This window comes from Andrena cerasifolii, chromosome 9, assembly GCF_050908995.1.
Source record: "Andrena cerasifolii isolate SP2316 chromosome 9, iyAndCera1_principal, whole genome shotgun sequence".
Lineage (NCBI taxonomy): Eukaryota > Metazoa > Arthropoda > Insecta > Hymenoptera > Andrenidae > Andrena > Andrena cerasifolii.
In genome coordinates this window covers 10,186,874-10,200,776 of record NC_135126.1, presented here as the reverse complement: position 1 = coordinate 10,200,776, position 13,903 = coordinate 10,186,874, and the positions used below count along the sequence as shown (strand labels likewise).

At 49.7% G+C, this 13,903-nt stretch overlaps 2 protein-coding genes across 2 annotated transcripts in view; one reads left to right on the top strand and one right to left on the bottom strand.

Annotated features, from left to right (window-relative positions):
* The window catches only part of Ephrin (ephrin), a 52,757-nt gene that overhangs the window by 27,000 nt on the left and 11,854 nt on the right, over positions 1 to 13,903 (top strand). The window contains exons 2-3 of the mRNA XM_076820621.1: positions 11,519 to 11,660; positions 12,573 to 12,876. Coding sequence (XP_076676736.1) covers positions 11,519 to 11,660; positions 12,573 to 12,876 — 446 coding nt within the window. The remainder of the gene's footprint in view (positions 1 to 11,518; positions 11,661 to 12,572; positions 12,877 to 13,903) is intronic.
* The window catches only part of LOC143373398 (uncharacterized), a 163,943-nt gene that overhangs the window by 142,829 nt on the left and 7,211 nt on the right, over positions 1 to 13,903 (bottom strand). The window lies entirely within an intron of this gene.

The following is a 13,903-nucleotide window of genomic DNA, read 5'->3' as shown; positions in this document are numbered from 1 at the left end:
TCGACGGAGTCGGACGAAACTGTTTGGTGGGGGTGTTTAAAAGAGGCTTTGGATCGCGGATCGCCTGGAGGATGACGAGGGTTTCCCGAGCGAGGGAATATTTCTGGGATACGCCGAGCTACCTGGAAATATCGAAACGACCGGGGGTGCCGTAACTTCGGCCCGAACAGTTCCGAAACTGATTCGAACGCACCATTTCCCCGTCGTAAGAACAAACATTTCCATAATCGTAAACCTTTCATCGATGCCTCCCTACATTCGGTAGTGGTATCAGCTATAAAACTGAAGAAGCTATAACGCGGCAAGGTCACGCCGCAAGCTCTCTCTCTCTCTCTTTCTCTGTCCACGCTTTCCACCCGAAAGCCGGAGTGCTAATATGCCGAACGGTACTTCCCCGAAGAGTGGTCCCGTCTAATCGACGTTCGAGATCGCCGTAAAGTTGCCGATCGTAAAATTAAATCGTCGTTAAATGTCACCGGGGGTCGCTCCGATCTCTCGTTGCTTTCACGAGTCGATGACAACGTCCGAGAGGATCGAAGGCGAAGAAAGAGAGATAAATATGCCCGAAAGAACGGATGCAAATGGCACTGTATCGCGCTGTCAAGCCGCGATCGAACGGGGTGCATCGCGGCGTCCGGCTAAATGGTACCTTAAGACCGTTCCGATCGCTCTGCTACATCCGAGCGACTCGGAGCCGCCACGATCTCCGAGGGAGTTAAACGAAGCGACACTTAAACCCTTCCTCGAAGACGCTTCCACGCCTCGACATATTCGACCGGACACTAAACGGAATGGTACCTGACGGTCTAGCCGCTGTGAGCGCTAATTGGCAGTTAAGATTCATTAACTAGCCGACGATATCTACGGCTCTATTAACATTGTCCTACCATCGTCAACCGTGCGTCTGCAGCTAGACTGCTAGAGTGATCGAGCTGGTTGCACGGGGGGTTCAAAGAGCGACGACTAAGGTCGCTTTCGACACATACGAAACGACGAGACTGATAAATCTTCGGCTACCGAGCCGTCGGAACTCGGGAAGCACGCGAGTCGTCGGGACGGCCGAGCCACGTGGTGCACAACCTCACGGGTCGGCCGACTATTTCTTTCGACGACGAGCATTTGATCACCGATCGGGACAGACACTCCTCTACTCGTGCGGTTAGTCCAATTACAAAGCGGTGGCACGCTGCCGCGCGTAAATTAGGGGAACCCTTGCCAATACGAATTCCACTCCAAATTACACACCCTGGCTCGTTGAGGTATCTCAGATGTCTTAAATACACACACTCCATTTAACCGTATGGAGGATGAAACAAGAACCTTTGTACCTACGTTTGCTAATGTTTCCAACGTTTCAATACAATCAGGGGTGGGCAATTAGTAACTAACCATAGAGCACTCCAACTACTCTGTACTCTTCATTTCGAAGTCACCTAAGAATCCTCTTTTTGTGGTGCTCACGGTTCGCCCCATTTCCTCGTCCTTCTGCCATGAGTTACCTCATACTCCATATTTAACACCCCAGCCGGGACATTAATCCAGAAAGGGATCGTCGTTTTCTGGTATAGCGCGGCGAGTTCGTAAAACGAAGAATCCTATTGTCCCCCGTCACCTGTTCGCGCGTCTGCTCGAATTCCGTGAGGGCGAGTGGGATCGTGTCGCGGCTTTCGCCGCGCTTGATAAATCGACGCTACGAGACGGAGCCCCGAAAACACGTGCGCCGCGGTATAACGTCCCGGCGGACTATTTCTTTCAACGGCGGCCCTCTGATCTCGGGCCGGCTCTGACACTCCGTCTGGCCACTTTAGTGCCTCCATTCCACGCCTCGCGAGGGAGGTGGAACGGCGAGAGCGAACGTTTGTACGCTTTGCACGGCTTTTAATAGGACCCAGCGTCGCGGTACGCGTGGATCGATGAACTTTCGGCGGAGTCGCGCCACGCCGTCGGGATCGTGTTGTTCCCTCGTGCACCAACGACAGATCGCGCCCCCGGCCCCCAAGTTCCTAGCTCGAATAGAACATCGGCAGCGATCGAGGCTTTTTTTCTGCACCTTCGACACCCCTGCTGAACCAAATTCCACTGGGCGATTGGATTTCGAGCGGCCCAAGGGAACTGCAATTGGAACAGAATCGAATGACCACTGAGATGGCTACCGAGAGCCAAATCAGATGTCGCGATACTGTTTGGATACTCCTACCACTTCATTCCTCATATCTAAATGCAGAGTTGCGCGTTCTTCGCTGCTCGTGCACAGATTGAAATGAAATTGGAGCAGTGTTGTCCACGGTTAGGGTAGGTTACGTGGCTTTGGCCCCTCCACACGCGTTTTACTATGCCTGAAGACAAATTTTTCAGCTTGGAAAGCAAGAAGAGCTTGAATTCTTGATCCTAGACCAACCAGCTGATTTCACCTCGACTGTGGATAGATCATGGTCCACCGTGATTGGAGTACAGTAGTTGCTTTAAACGATTACGACTTTCACTTGATAAGGGAATCTCCTTCATCTTCGCATCGAACGTTGTTATCCGTAACATGATTTCCTCTGGAGGACTTTGATCTTGGTTAACTCGAGAACGGAGGATCGCGGCTAACATATTCCAGCGTCGCGAAGAACGTCGTAAATTTCACGAATGCTCCCGTTGACGATGATCACTTTGTTCCCTCTTTGAAATCCATAAACCACGCGATGGCGGTATATTTTCCCAGAGATTTATACTCGCGAAACAGTGAATTTCCCAACCACGAGACATTCTGACGGACCTGTATTTTCCTTACCGAATTTTATGATTTTTATAAATACTATGGTTTCTTTGAAGTTCAGCGCGATGAAAATATCACGATTTAATTATGATCCTACCTGGCGCGTCCATCACTGTAACAGCGCGACAAAAATTCGAGCTAAGCTTGAACTCACTGCGAAACGAAATCGCCAACAGATTCGATCGCGTGAGTGGAAGCACACCACATTCGGCAACCACAAGCGGATCCGTTCGATTTTTCGAGAAAGCGGCAGAAATCGATCCGTCCTTCTCCCCCGACGCGGAACCCTCTCGATCGTCGTTAATCCTCTCTTATAAAATTGCGCGAATCAACCAACCACGCGAAATGGAAATGAAAACTGAGCGTTGGTATCCGAAAGATCCTTGACGGCACCAAGTATCCTATCGGCAGTGGAAACAGAAACAAAAGTTTGCCCCCGAGGGAGGATATTATCAGGCGCCATTTAACTTTCTCTCATCTTCCATATTCGAGAACAGCGTTTCTCCCCTGACCTCCCCTCGAGCTCGTAAATCCGACTGATCATCGACGTTACAGAAAAGCTCGCGGTAGATTAGCGTAGTTAGAGTGCCAAACTTTTTCCCCACAGCTCAGCGAGAAACAGACGGTTCAAGTTTCTTCTACGATCACCCCATCCTCCCTTGTCCCTTTCCACTTCCATTTCCTTCCCCTTCAAGGCAGGCCTCGAAGACATTTGAAACAGAGGCAATTGCAAAACAATTCCCACCCTCCGCATCGACGCATTCATCCCGCCACTGACGCTCCGTTATGCAGAAAACACGCGGCAGAAAGTGCAACAAGAGAGTAGCAGGAAGTCTGTGCGCTGGGCGTTCAGGATACGAGAATAGCCCGAACGCGAGACAGATTCGTTCGCAGGAGAGAGAACAGATGCCGGGAGGAAGAATACAATAAATATTTGAAGTTAACTAATAATAACGCCGGCTCCGCGTCCTAATGGCACCGGCAGACGAAAAGACGCCGCCGCGCCGTCAGGCGACGTAGACGGCGGCCAAGACGACCAAGGCGACGACCGCCGAGACGACAAGAGGATCACCCGCGCACGCTTTTACATAACGCATTAATGTCGTGCATTAAATGGGCCGACTGCCGCCGTGCACAGCGGACCATCTTGCAGGAAGTTATTATAAATACGGCACGAGGTCGTGGTATCCGTCACGGTACGGAAAGCCGCGGGAACGCGTCGTCGCCGTCTTTTATAAATAATTTAAAAGTTCAACGGGGGAAGTTGGCCCGCCACCGACCAACGGAACCGAGTTTCGGCAAAAATGTCGCGTGGCGATAGAAATAGATTTACGGAATCGTGTACGGGACAGTCGGCTCTTTTATATTCCCGGTGCCAGTGTAAGTTACGTCAAAAGCAATCCCGGGCTACTTTCAGTCCTCTTTATAACCCTCGTTTACTGGCAAACTCCTGTCCTCCGGTTCCTTTTAGAGTTTCGGAGCTGGCCCGTCGAGAGTAATTGAATTAAGGCGATTTAAAAAGGCTCGCCCAAGGTTTCCTGAAAATCTTCAACGAGCCATTGGGTTGCCGCGGAGATTCTTGTGGATCTCCTACGGCGGGTGGTGAAGTAGGTACCATTTAGTACTGGCAAATCGTGGGTCAGGGTAAGAAGCTTTCCGCTGCTCGGTCGAGAACGAGGGAGTACACAAATTGCGGATGTAAGATTCGCTGTGCGAGTTCTTTGAATCTGTTTTTTGATAAGAAGCAGAAGTTAGACTGAGCACAGTTTCAGCCGCAAAGTTTTTCAGAGTTGATTACCATTCTCAATTAACCCGACGCTCGGCGCGGGGACTCGGAAACAACGATTTTAGGGGTACCGCACTCTGAATCCAGGAAATCAGCCAGCCGACGTTAATAGTGTCCATTCAGGCTCGTTAAATCTACGCCCATAAGAATAATGACGCCGAACAATCTACAGTCGCGCCCCGTTTCGCGTCGAATACTGACGGTCGTAGGCACGGGTGGAACAAAGGGCCAGCGTCGCGCGGCGTAAAATATAAAATCACCGGGCGCCCCGGAAACCACGGGGGCAAGCAGGTGCAAAAGGGAGACCGGCACGTAACGCCTTTCGAGAAACGCGTCCGAGGATCCCCGTATCGCCGCGTTATTACGCGAATTTACATAAGGAATTAACATTCCCATCGTGGCCACGAATCAGGGACAACACTTTGCCCATTCCGGTGTCGCTCGATACGCTACCGTGACTAACGCCCGCGGATTATCATAATTACGAGAGAGAGAGAGAGAGAGAGAGAGGGGGGGGTCCTCCTCCGTGGAGCCGGGCCGAAAGGACGAAGGAGCGTCGGAACCGAAAATCGAGAATCGCTTTAACGAACCATCGGCTGTTTTAAATAATTCATGCGAGTTCCAGTCTCAGTCACGCCGTAAATTCTCAATACTAATTCTCGACGGGCATTACAACGGCGGGTCTCGTCAGCGGCCAAATAGAATAGACGGAAGAGGGGGAGAGAAATATGCATTATACGGGCACAATGGTTGTCTAAGGAACGAACATGATGAATGAAAGAGTCAAACGATGGTCCCGAAGCTGGTAACGTTCAAGGATCCATCCGCGCGGCGTCCTTTTGCTTTTACTTTCTTTCTGCTTTCCCTCGCCCTCGCGCGCCGCTCTCTTCCTCTCTTTTTCTCCCTCCGTTCGCCCTCTTTGACGCAGTACCAGCTTTGATATTCCTGCCAGAATATCCCACTTATAGTTAGTGCATAAGCTTGCCGCTGCTTTCTCTGCCCGTCTCTCTTCCCTTTTTGTCCCTGCGCCCTTCTCGCTCTCTCCATCGTGCCCTCCACCCTTGTATCGCCCTCCCCCGTCTCGGTTCCTCTTCCTGCCGGCCCGCGAGAGCACAGTTTCTCCTCCGCATTTCTCACCGAGCCTTTGTCCCGTCGGCGTCGTCCGCGGAACGACGTTGAACGCTTTGAAACGCGTTGCTCCGTGCCTATCCGTTCTGCGAGGATACGCGCGCGGACGGATCGCTCCCTTAACGCGGCGAAACGAAGGTCAGGGATCGATGATTAAGCGGAGCCCCTCCGCGGTATGGACCGTGTCGTTTCGCACGAAGATCGCCCGCGGTTTCCATTGCTACCTCGCTCCTTGAATACCGCGAACCACGCGAAAGAACGACGGTAATCAGGCTGATAGTAATCTCGCTTAAGGGGGTATTCTAGTCTAGACACTCGTTTTTAAAGGTGATATTTGGAAATTAATTCTGGAAAACCTGTCGCACCTACAGGGCAGGAGTTTTGCACACATGTTTAGTAGTGTTTGAACTATCAGCACAAATTTTTGGAATGCGGTATATTGAAATTTGTACAAGTTACACGCCGAAGCGCAGGTCATGTCATTAAAAAACCGGCCCTATCGGGCGCACGAATTGCGCCTGTCCTAGTCATCTGAAACGAAAGTACCAACGATTTTTTTAATCTATATGAGTGTAGTTATCGCCCGAACTAGATGTAACCCAGTCCGGAGATTGTTACCGAAATCGCAGCTGTTTAAAAATTTATATTTGAATTTTTCGACTTTTCATGAGCTAAAACAAGGTGTGGGAGAGGTTGTATTAAAACTATTGATATAATTCTAGTTCCGGCTATAGGTACACATTCGCGTTGAATGTGTGTCAAATTTTAGCCCAATCGGTCCAGTAGTTTTTGAGAAAAATGTGCGCCCGATCTAAAAAAATTGTTTCGAGAAAAACGCGTTTAAAGTTTTTCATGCAGTACGACCTATACGACTGAAGTTGCGGTAGATAACAACTAATTTCTGTAACTTATCCCTAATCTGGTATACTAGGACCGTAGAATAAACCTTCCTCAGCTTCAAAAAAATTATGTTGGGCAGCTCTCTTTTCTCTGCTGGCAGTCATAGCCTCTTTAGATACAAGGGTGGGGGGAACGACTACCGGCCACGCTGCGGCCTTAAGCCCCTATAACTCTGAGAGTTTTTCGAATTTCACCTTAATATTTTAGACATATTTTCGAAACCCTAAAATATTTGAAAATCAAACAAAATAAAATAGAATTTTTGGGTAGAATACCCCCTTAATTGGGAAATGTTTTCTTCGTCGACCAGAAGAACGATAAGGTGCGAATCCACGATGTGATTTCACGCGAGACTTTTCTATCGCGAGGTAAAATTCTCAGCAATAATTAAATGTAAGTAATAGAAACAGTCGAGAGAGACGAGATTTTTGAAAATATATCATGAAACTTGTCTCATGAGATCACCACCTAGAGTTTGAAATCCAAAATCTCGATATACCGGTGTTAGTTACAGAGGTATTACAATACATGAAAAGCGTTCGTGAAATTCTGAAGCCCCTTGTCTCCACCCCCTTCATCGCTGAAAAATCAGTCGACGATACAGCAAAAGGGTTCTTCGGTCCCGATGTTCGAGGCAAAGGACAGGACTGACGTATAAAATTGGCCTCGCCAGACCGATCGACAGGAATTTCCAGGGGTCCCGAAACGATGGAGGTCCCCCCCTCCCGGTTCGAGCACGCCCACTTTTTCGCTGTTCCAATTAGGCGGAGACCCTTGTATGGGTTTTATTTGGTAGTTGATTGGTGTGGACCGGACAGTAGTGGAAATTAATGAAGACGGTTAGGGGGTAGGATATGTCGCGCAGTTATTGGACCCGTCGAATAATTTCGCCGACGCTCGCGGATTTCGCAGGGCACCGGTTGCCAGCGGAGCAATTAGCGACGTCGACACGATCGGCCGAAAGGGAGCCGCGATACTCGTATTTATACGTTTCACACGGAAATTACGAATGAACGGGGCGCGAACGCCCCGGCGCGGCGCACTCGTAAAAGTAAGCCAGACCGAGATTGCCAATAAAAAGTGGTGGATTGTCGAGAAGAAGATTGGGGGGCTCCAAAACGAATGCGCGCGACTCGATGGACACTTGGCGAATGTTTCTCCGCGGTATTATAGCCCCTCGACGTCGGATAGGCGAGGAGCCTGGCTAAGTGAGCCCTCGATAGTCACATGCGCGCAGGTTTCAGGTTCGAAGGGGTCACCGAAGTCTCGCCATACATATTCATGCCGAGTATTTACCTAAGGCCAGAAAAGAACTGTTAAGAACCAAGGCAACGTATCGCATTAATACGCCGAGGGTCCTCCGAGAGATCCTACGAATACGTAGGTATATGCAAATGACACCGTTCCCGCCGGGGAAACCTTTAAATCACACATCGAGGCTACCAATAACACGTCGACGATCGTAATACAAGACAGCCTTTATACGCGCGCGCTGTACCAGCGCCGACGAGCACCGAAACGCTCGTCCTACGGTTAAAAGGATCGCGTTCTAAGTACCGTAACATGCAATAACAGGCTTTCATCGGGCATAATTCAAGACCGGGGATTAAAATAACAAATAGACGACAGAGGGAGAAAGAGAGAGAGAGAGAGAGGTGGATGCGTGCTGGGTGTGATCAGTATGCTACAGAGCTGTTGCGAGAGCCTGCGTACCGTAGCAAGTTTTTACAAGGTTGAAATTCGATGATCGTCTCTGAAGAGTTTCACTCGTGAATGGAATTAATGGTAGCGATGCTCGGCCGATGCAGTGCAACAATCAGAGACGCCAGCCTTGATGCCTGGCTGCCACAGATCCCGACGACGTTGCGCGATAAAAAAAAAGTACATAGAACGAGTCGCGATCGTCAGATTTCTGACCTCTCGGATATTTAAATTTCCATCACCGCCTCCCACTGTACACGCTTATCTCGCCTGCTCGACGAGCCCCGGGGAGGAGAGGGGCAGAGGCTCAAAGGGAATCTTTTCCTTCAAAACGAAACCTCCGGCGAATTTATACATCACAATTCACCGTGCATCGCTGCCATTAACGCGTCGACGACCGGGGAACAAGACAGGCCACGGTACATCAACCTCCGTGGAAACGGAGCTGCCCGGTCCGAAGTACCAAAAGGAGCCACGCCGTGCTTTTATCGCGAGTAATTCGGGCCACGATCGTACGTATACGGTGTCTAATAAATTCGTGAATGGCCAGGCAACGACTGAAATGTCCCATACACCCACGCGCGGCGGGCACACACGCGGGCGGAGCCCGCGTGCACACGAGGATACACGCTCGTTCCGCTCTGCATGGTTGTGTGCCGCGTGCCTCGGTTCCCGAGGTTGTTGGCGTTGGTTGCGCGCGCTTAGGGTGGGTACCGAGGCCCGACGAGCCGACATGGGGGCACCGAGAGAGAGCGGATATTATCGCCAAACGTTAATTTGGTCGAGGCCCGGCCTACCTTCCAATTTTCGAGCCCTTACACGCCCACTTACGAGATTGTCCGTTAATGCTCCGAAACGTCGGGACGCGTTTTCGACGCCCGCGTTTTACCGCCACGGAGGGCTTTACGGGCTCCAGGCATGGCCGGGTACACTTCGGGCCAGCCTCTCTGCATCTTGGCTGCGTGGTCGCGGCACGTGTTGTGAGAATAACGTGTGTAGGTATGCATGAAGTGAAATAGAATAGACCGATGGAGACGAGGAGGCTTTCTTTGGGTTCCTGGAGCTTCGAGTTTTGGGCGCCTAAGTCCTATACCTCCCAGTTGTCGGTCTCTATGACCGAGACCTCTGGGTTCTAGGTTTCTGGGTATGAAATTTCAATGGATCCTAGATCCTAGGTATTAGGCGCCTACTTGGGGGAATTCGAACACCTGGGCATTAGGGGTACCCTGCGGTCAAAACGCTTGAAAAATACGTGTTTGTTATGAATTAAACAAAAAGGAACTGAACGACATAAGTAAAAAAGTTTTTTGGACATTATCAGTACTACATACTTGCAGAGCAAACAAACAAATTACTGTTTGAATTTTAGCAATTTTTGCATTAGATATACAGCATTCATTGTACCACTGTAGAAATTGGAGCTCTTGGGCGCCACCAGAACTTCTGATCGTCTGAAATAAGAAAACTAAAAATATTCTTAAAATCTATGTGAATGGTTATCGCCTTATCCGTCTTCATTGCAAACAAACAATCCGGCGATTTTTAGCACGTGTTTAAACACAATGTTGCAAAACAGCAATTTTCTACGCATGAATCTGTCCATAAAAAAAAAATGGGCGATCCAAAATTACTCTTTGCGGATATGGCGGTAGCTTGTCTAATTATGAATAGAATACCGAAAGAGTTTTTGAAATCGGTTCATAATTAAACTTTTTATAGTGGCGCCCGTCAAGAGCTCTAATTTCTACAGTGGTACAATGAATGTTGTATATCTAAAGCAAAAATTGATAAAATTCAACCAATAATTTCTTTGTTTACTCTTCAAATATGAAGTAATAAAGTCCAAAAAGCATTTTTACTGTATGTCGTTCAGTTTCATTTTTTTTAATTCCTGAAAATCGCGTATTTTTCAAGTGTTTTGACCGGAGGGTACCCTTAAAGTTTAAGACTCGCTGGATACCTACTACTGTTCCATATTGTAGGCCTGTAAGTGCAAGAAGAACGAAATAAAGAAAAACAAGTATCTAAATATTCTAAACCGTGGCAAGGCGTCGTCTTCCCGCCTCCAAGGATATGCATATCGGAGGATCGATATTTTCCCGCGAATTTACCATCGATGACCCTCCCTATCGCACTTGTATGCTCAAGCGACGCGATTGCAGAACGATAAGCAGCCTATAAGACGCGAGGGAGCCTTGTCCGTGAGATCTTCGCGCTGAAATTAAATTGAGCGTTGCGAAAAGGAACGGGCACGTCCGTTCGGGCGTTAAGAAAACAGGGAAACCGTATTTCAACGGTGCCTTAACATTCCCGCGGACACGCGGCCATCACGCGGCCGTGTACCTAATTTATGTAACGTAGAACAAATATACTCGCGGCCGCGTACCCCGACGTACGTGGTCGGGGAAAGGAAAATAAATACGGAGGGCGAAACAAGTGGAGAGCTGCCGCGGGAAGGCAAGAAAATAGTCCCTGCGCCGATTCGTAGACCCCGAAATAGGGCGGTGTGAACAGCAGGAGACGTTACTGTACACCGCGCAACGTGGAGGAGACGTGTATTGGCGTGTGTGAACGCCGTTGGAAAGAACCGGTTATATAGGAACCGTCCTCCACCTTCTCCACCTTCTTCTTCTTCTTCTTCCTCTTCTTCTTCTACTGCTTCTTCGTGCTTCTTCTTCTTTACCTTCCTTTCTACTCATTCGCCGACCTTTCGTTCCATCCTCGCCAAGTATCCAGCCCCGCTACATAATACAGCCGAGGCTGTACATACGGGCCCACCTGCATGCGTACATGTGTGCGCATACGCGTAAAGGCTGTATGTACACTTACGTGGGGTCCCGACACCATGGGCGCCTGCCTATCTGACATTGGGTGCCTACGAGGGCGAGCCCGTGTCGTTTCTTTTTCTCCCTTTCCTGACCTGGCTACCGACGAACCCCAGGGGAACCTTGTACTCCCTGCGTGTACCTGTCGGGGGCGTCCGAATATCGCGAGTCCTTCACGGATAGCCTGGATTCCGAGCGACCGATACGCGGAAACGGTCAGACCCATTGTACCCTCTTGGTGATGTCCCGCGGAGAACGAGACCTGGTCGTTAATGCCCGCGTTGATGCCCGTGAATTAATTTCAGCAGCGATGCATGTTGCTCCGCGAGCTATTCCTTCAACCCCCTTTCAATTTCGAATTACTACGCCCACTTGCACGCGGTGTGCTCTTAACAGACGCGCTTCTCTCTGTTGCAGATTTCGAATAGACAACACGGACCACATAATAGACGTGAACAAAAACAACGCGGCGTTCGAGTACGATCAGGTGAACATAATATGTCCTGTGTACCAGCCAGGGACGTATGACGACGAGGCGGAGAAGTACATCATTTACAACGTAAGTGCAGCATCGCAACTCCCAGCGGGTTAGATTCTTCTACTCAGCTTCCGGTAAAACTTTGTCACGAGCTACCCCGCTTCCGCCCCCATTTTTACACGTGCACGGATCGACAGATAAATCGAGTTGCGCGACTGCCGGGGCCCATTATACGAAATAAAAAAAAAATTGTCAAAGGGTGTTCCGGTGATGTTTAGACAGCTGTTGCTACTCGAAACTCGTTCGTTAACTCGCTCAGACCCCCAAGAACGACTTCCGTCTCGTAGCCAACTTTTGACGCCGCTTTGCCCTCGAGGGGCTACGCGGCGAGCCGTTTCACCCCGCCCGAAAAAAAAACTATTCAGAACGGAGCATCGTTACCCTACATTCCTGAAATAATAGGAACTCGAGCCGCGCAGCTACGTTTAAACGTCGAGGGCGAAAAGCACTCGGCGTTCCATAAATCAAATTGTTGCCGGCGTCGCCAAAAGTTCCCCTTATTCCCCCTTTTATCGAGAATTTCGATATAGCAGACGCAAGCACCGGCTACGAATCAACCCTAAGATCTAATCACCGCCTGGACGTTCCACTGTTACCCCTCCTTTCGGTAGCCTCTCGATTGCAACGATCGTCATGGACGATAGATAGTTTCTTATGCCCTTGATAGGGAATCTTAAGCCTGGGAAATAAAAATCAGTCGTTTCCATGGCTGAACGACCCATGTAGAAGAACTTTCCTTCACAGTAGTCAATCAACGATTAAATGCCCCTTTGTCGGGCTGCGCGGCGCACTATTTAGCTGCTGTAGACGTACAGTGCGCCTGGCTCGAAGCGAAGAAAATACCCTGCAGGGAGGACTCGCTCGTGACAAAGCGGAAGTGTCGCGAATCGATTGGCGTGAGGCGTTTACATGGCATACCGTGCGTTTCCCTAGGTGTCGAAGGAGGAGTACGAGACATGTCGGATAACGAATCCGAATCCGCGGGTGATAGCGGTCTGCGACAAGCCCCACAAGACGCTGTACTTCACCATCACCTTCAGGCCGTTCACACCGCAACCAGGAGGGCTGGAGTTCCTCCCGGGACACGATTACTACTTCATCAGCACCTCGTCCGAGGACGATCTTCATAAACGCATCGGCGGAAGGTGCACCAGCAACAACATGAAGGTTGTGTTCAAAGTGTGCTGCGGCAACGATGCCGACAGCTCGTCGTCATCTGCGACGTCACGCAACAACTGTGAGTACCTACTGAATTCAACTCTGATACTGAATGCGAGATGAAGGTCGCGATTCGAACCTGGAAATCCACCTGGAAGCTAAGCTAAGTTAAGCTATGCTATGCGACGTTTTAAAAAATTAGCTTCGATACATGCTTATGCAATCGTTTCCACCAAAAGCTAAGCTAAGCTGTGCCATGCTATGCTGTGTTTTAAAAACACAGCTTCGATACATCCTTTCCCACGAAAAGCTACGTTTCTGGGCTATCTTTTTTCAGGTTAGCTCGACGTAGCACAAGATTTGCCCCGTGAGCGATTTTTCGGAAACATAGCAAGGCATAGCACAGCTTCTGGTGGAAAAGGATGTATTGAAGCTGTTTTTTTTTAAAACGTAGCATACCATAGCATAGCTTAGCTTAGCTTCCAGGTGGATTCCCAGCTGATATTGGACGATCGTGAAAACTGAGCACTTCCAAGTGCCTCCAGTGAGCGACGAATAGCTAACGCTAAGTCAGTAGCAACGTTAGACGTTTCGTGTAACGACGGAGGAAGAAGAGTGAAAAAATTGTTGAAACGACGGGAACCTAAACCGTCCCGAACGAAGACCACAGTGTTTCCCTTGGAGGAGTCGCGTACGACCCTTATCCTAACACACCGCGATTATCATAATCCGAAATTATAGCCGCGTCCGCGAGGAGGGCGCACCGCCTTTTCATTTCGCGTGTAAATCACGTTTACGGTGTTTCACGGTTTCGCGTCAGTCTCGCGCAAGTCGTGCCGCCGAAGCTGAGGAAACGGTGAATCGAGAAACCGCCGCACCGTAAATTCATTATCCCCGCGATCAATTCGAATGAGAAGCGACATTCATAACGGCCTAGCGCAATGGCTCCTCTGTCGTTCTTTGAACAACAACCTCCCGCCCCTGCTCCTCCCCCCCCTCCCTACCGCCGTCCTGCCCCCTCTTAAATAATCCCTATCAATTATAATTCTTACCGTGCACCATTTGTTGCGGTTAGGGGACCAACACTGTCCCAGAGCGCAATAAAT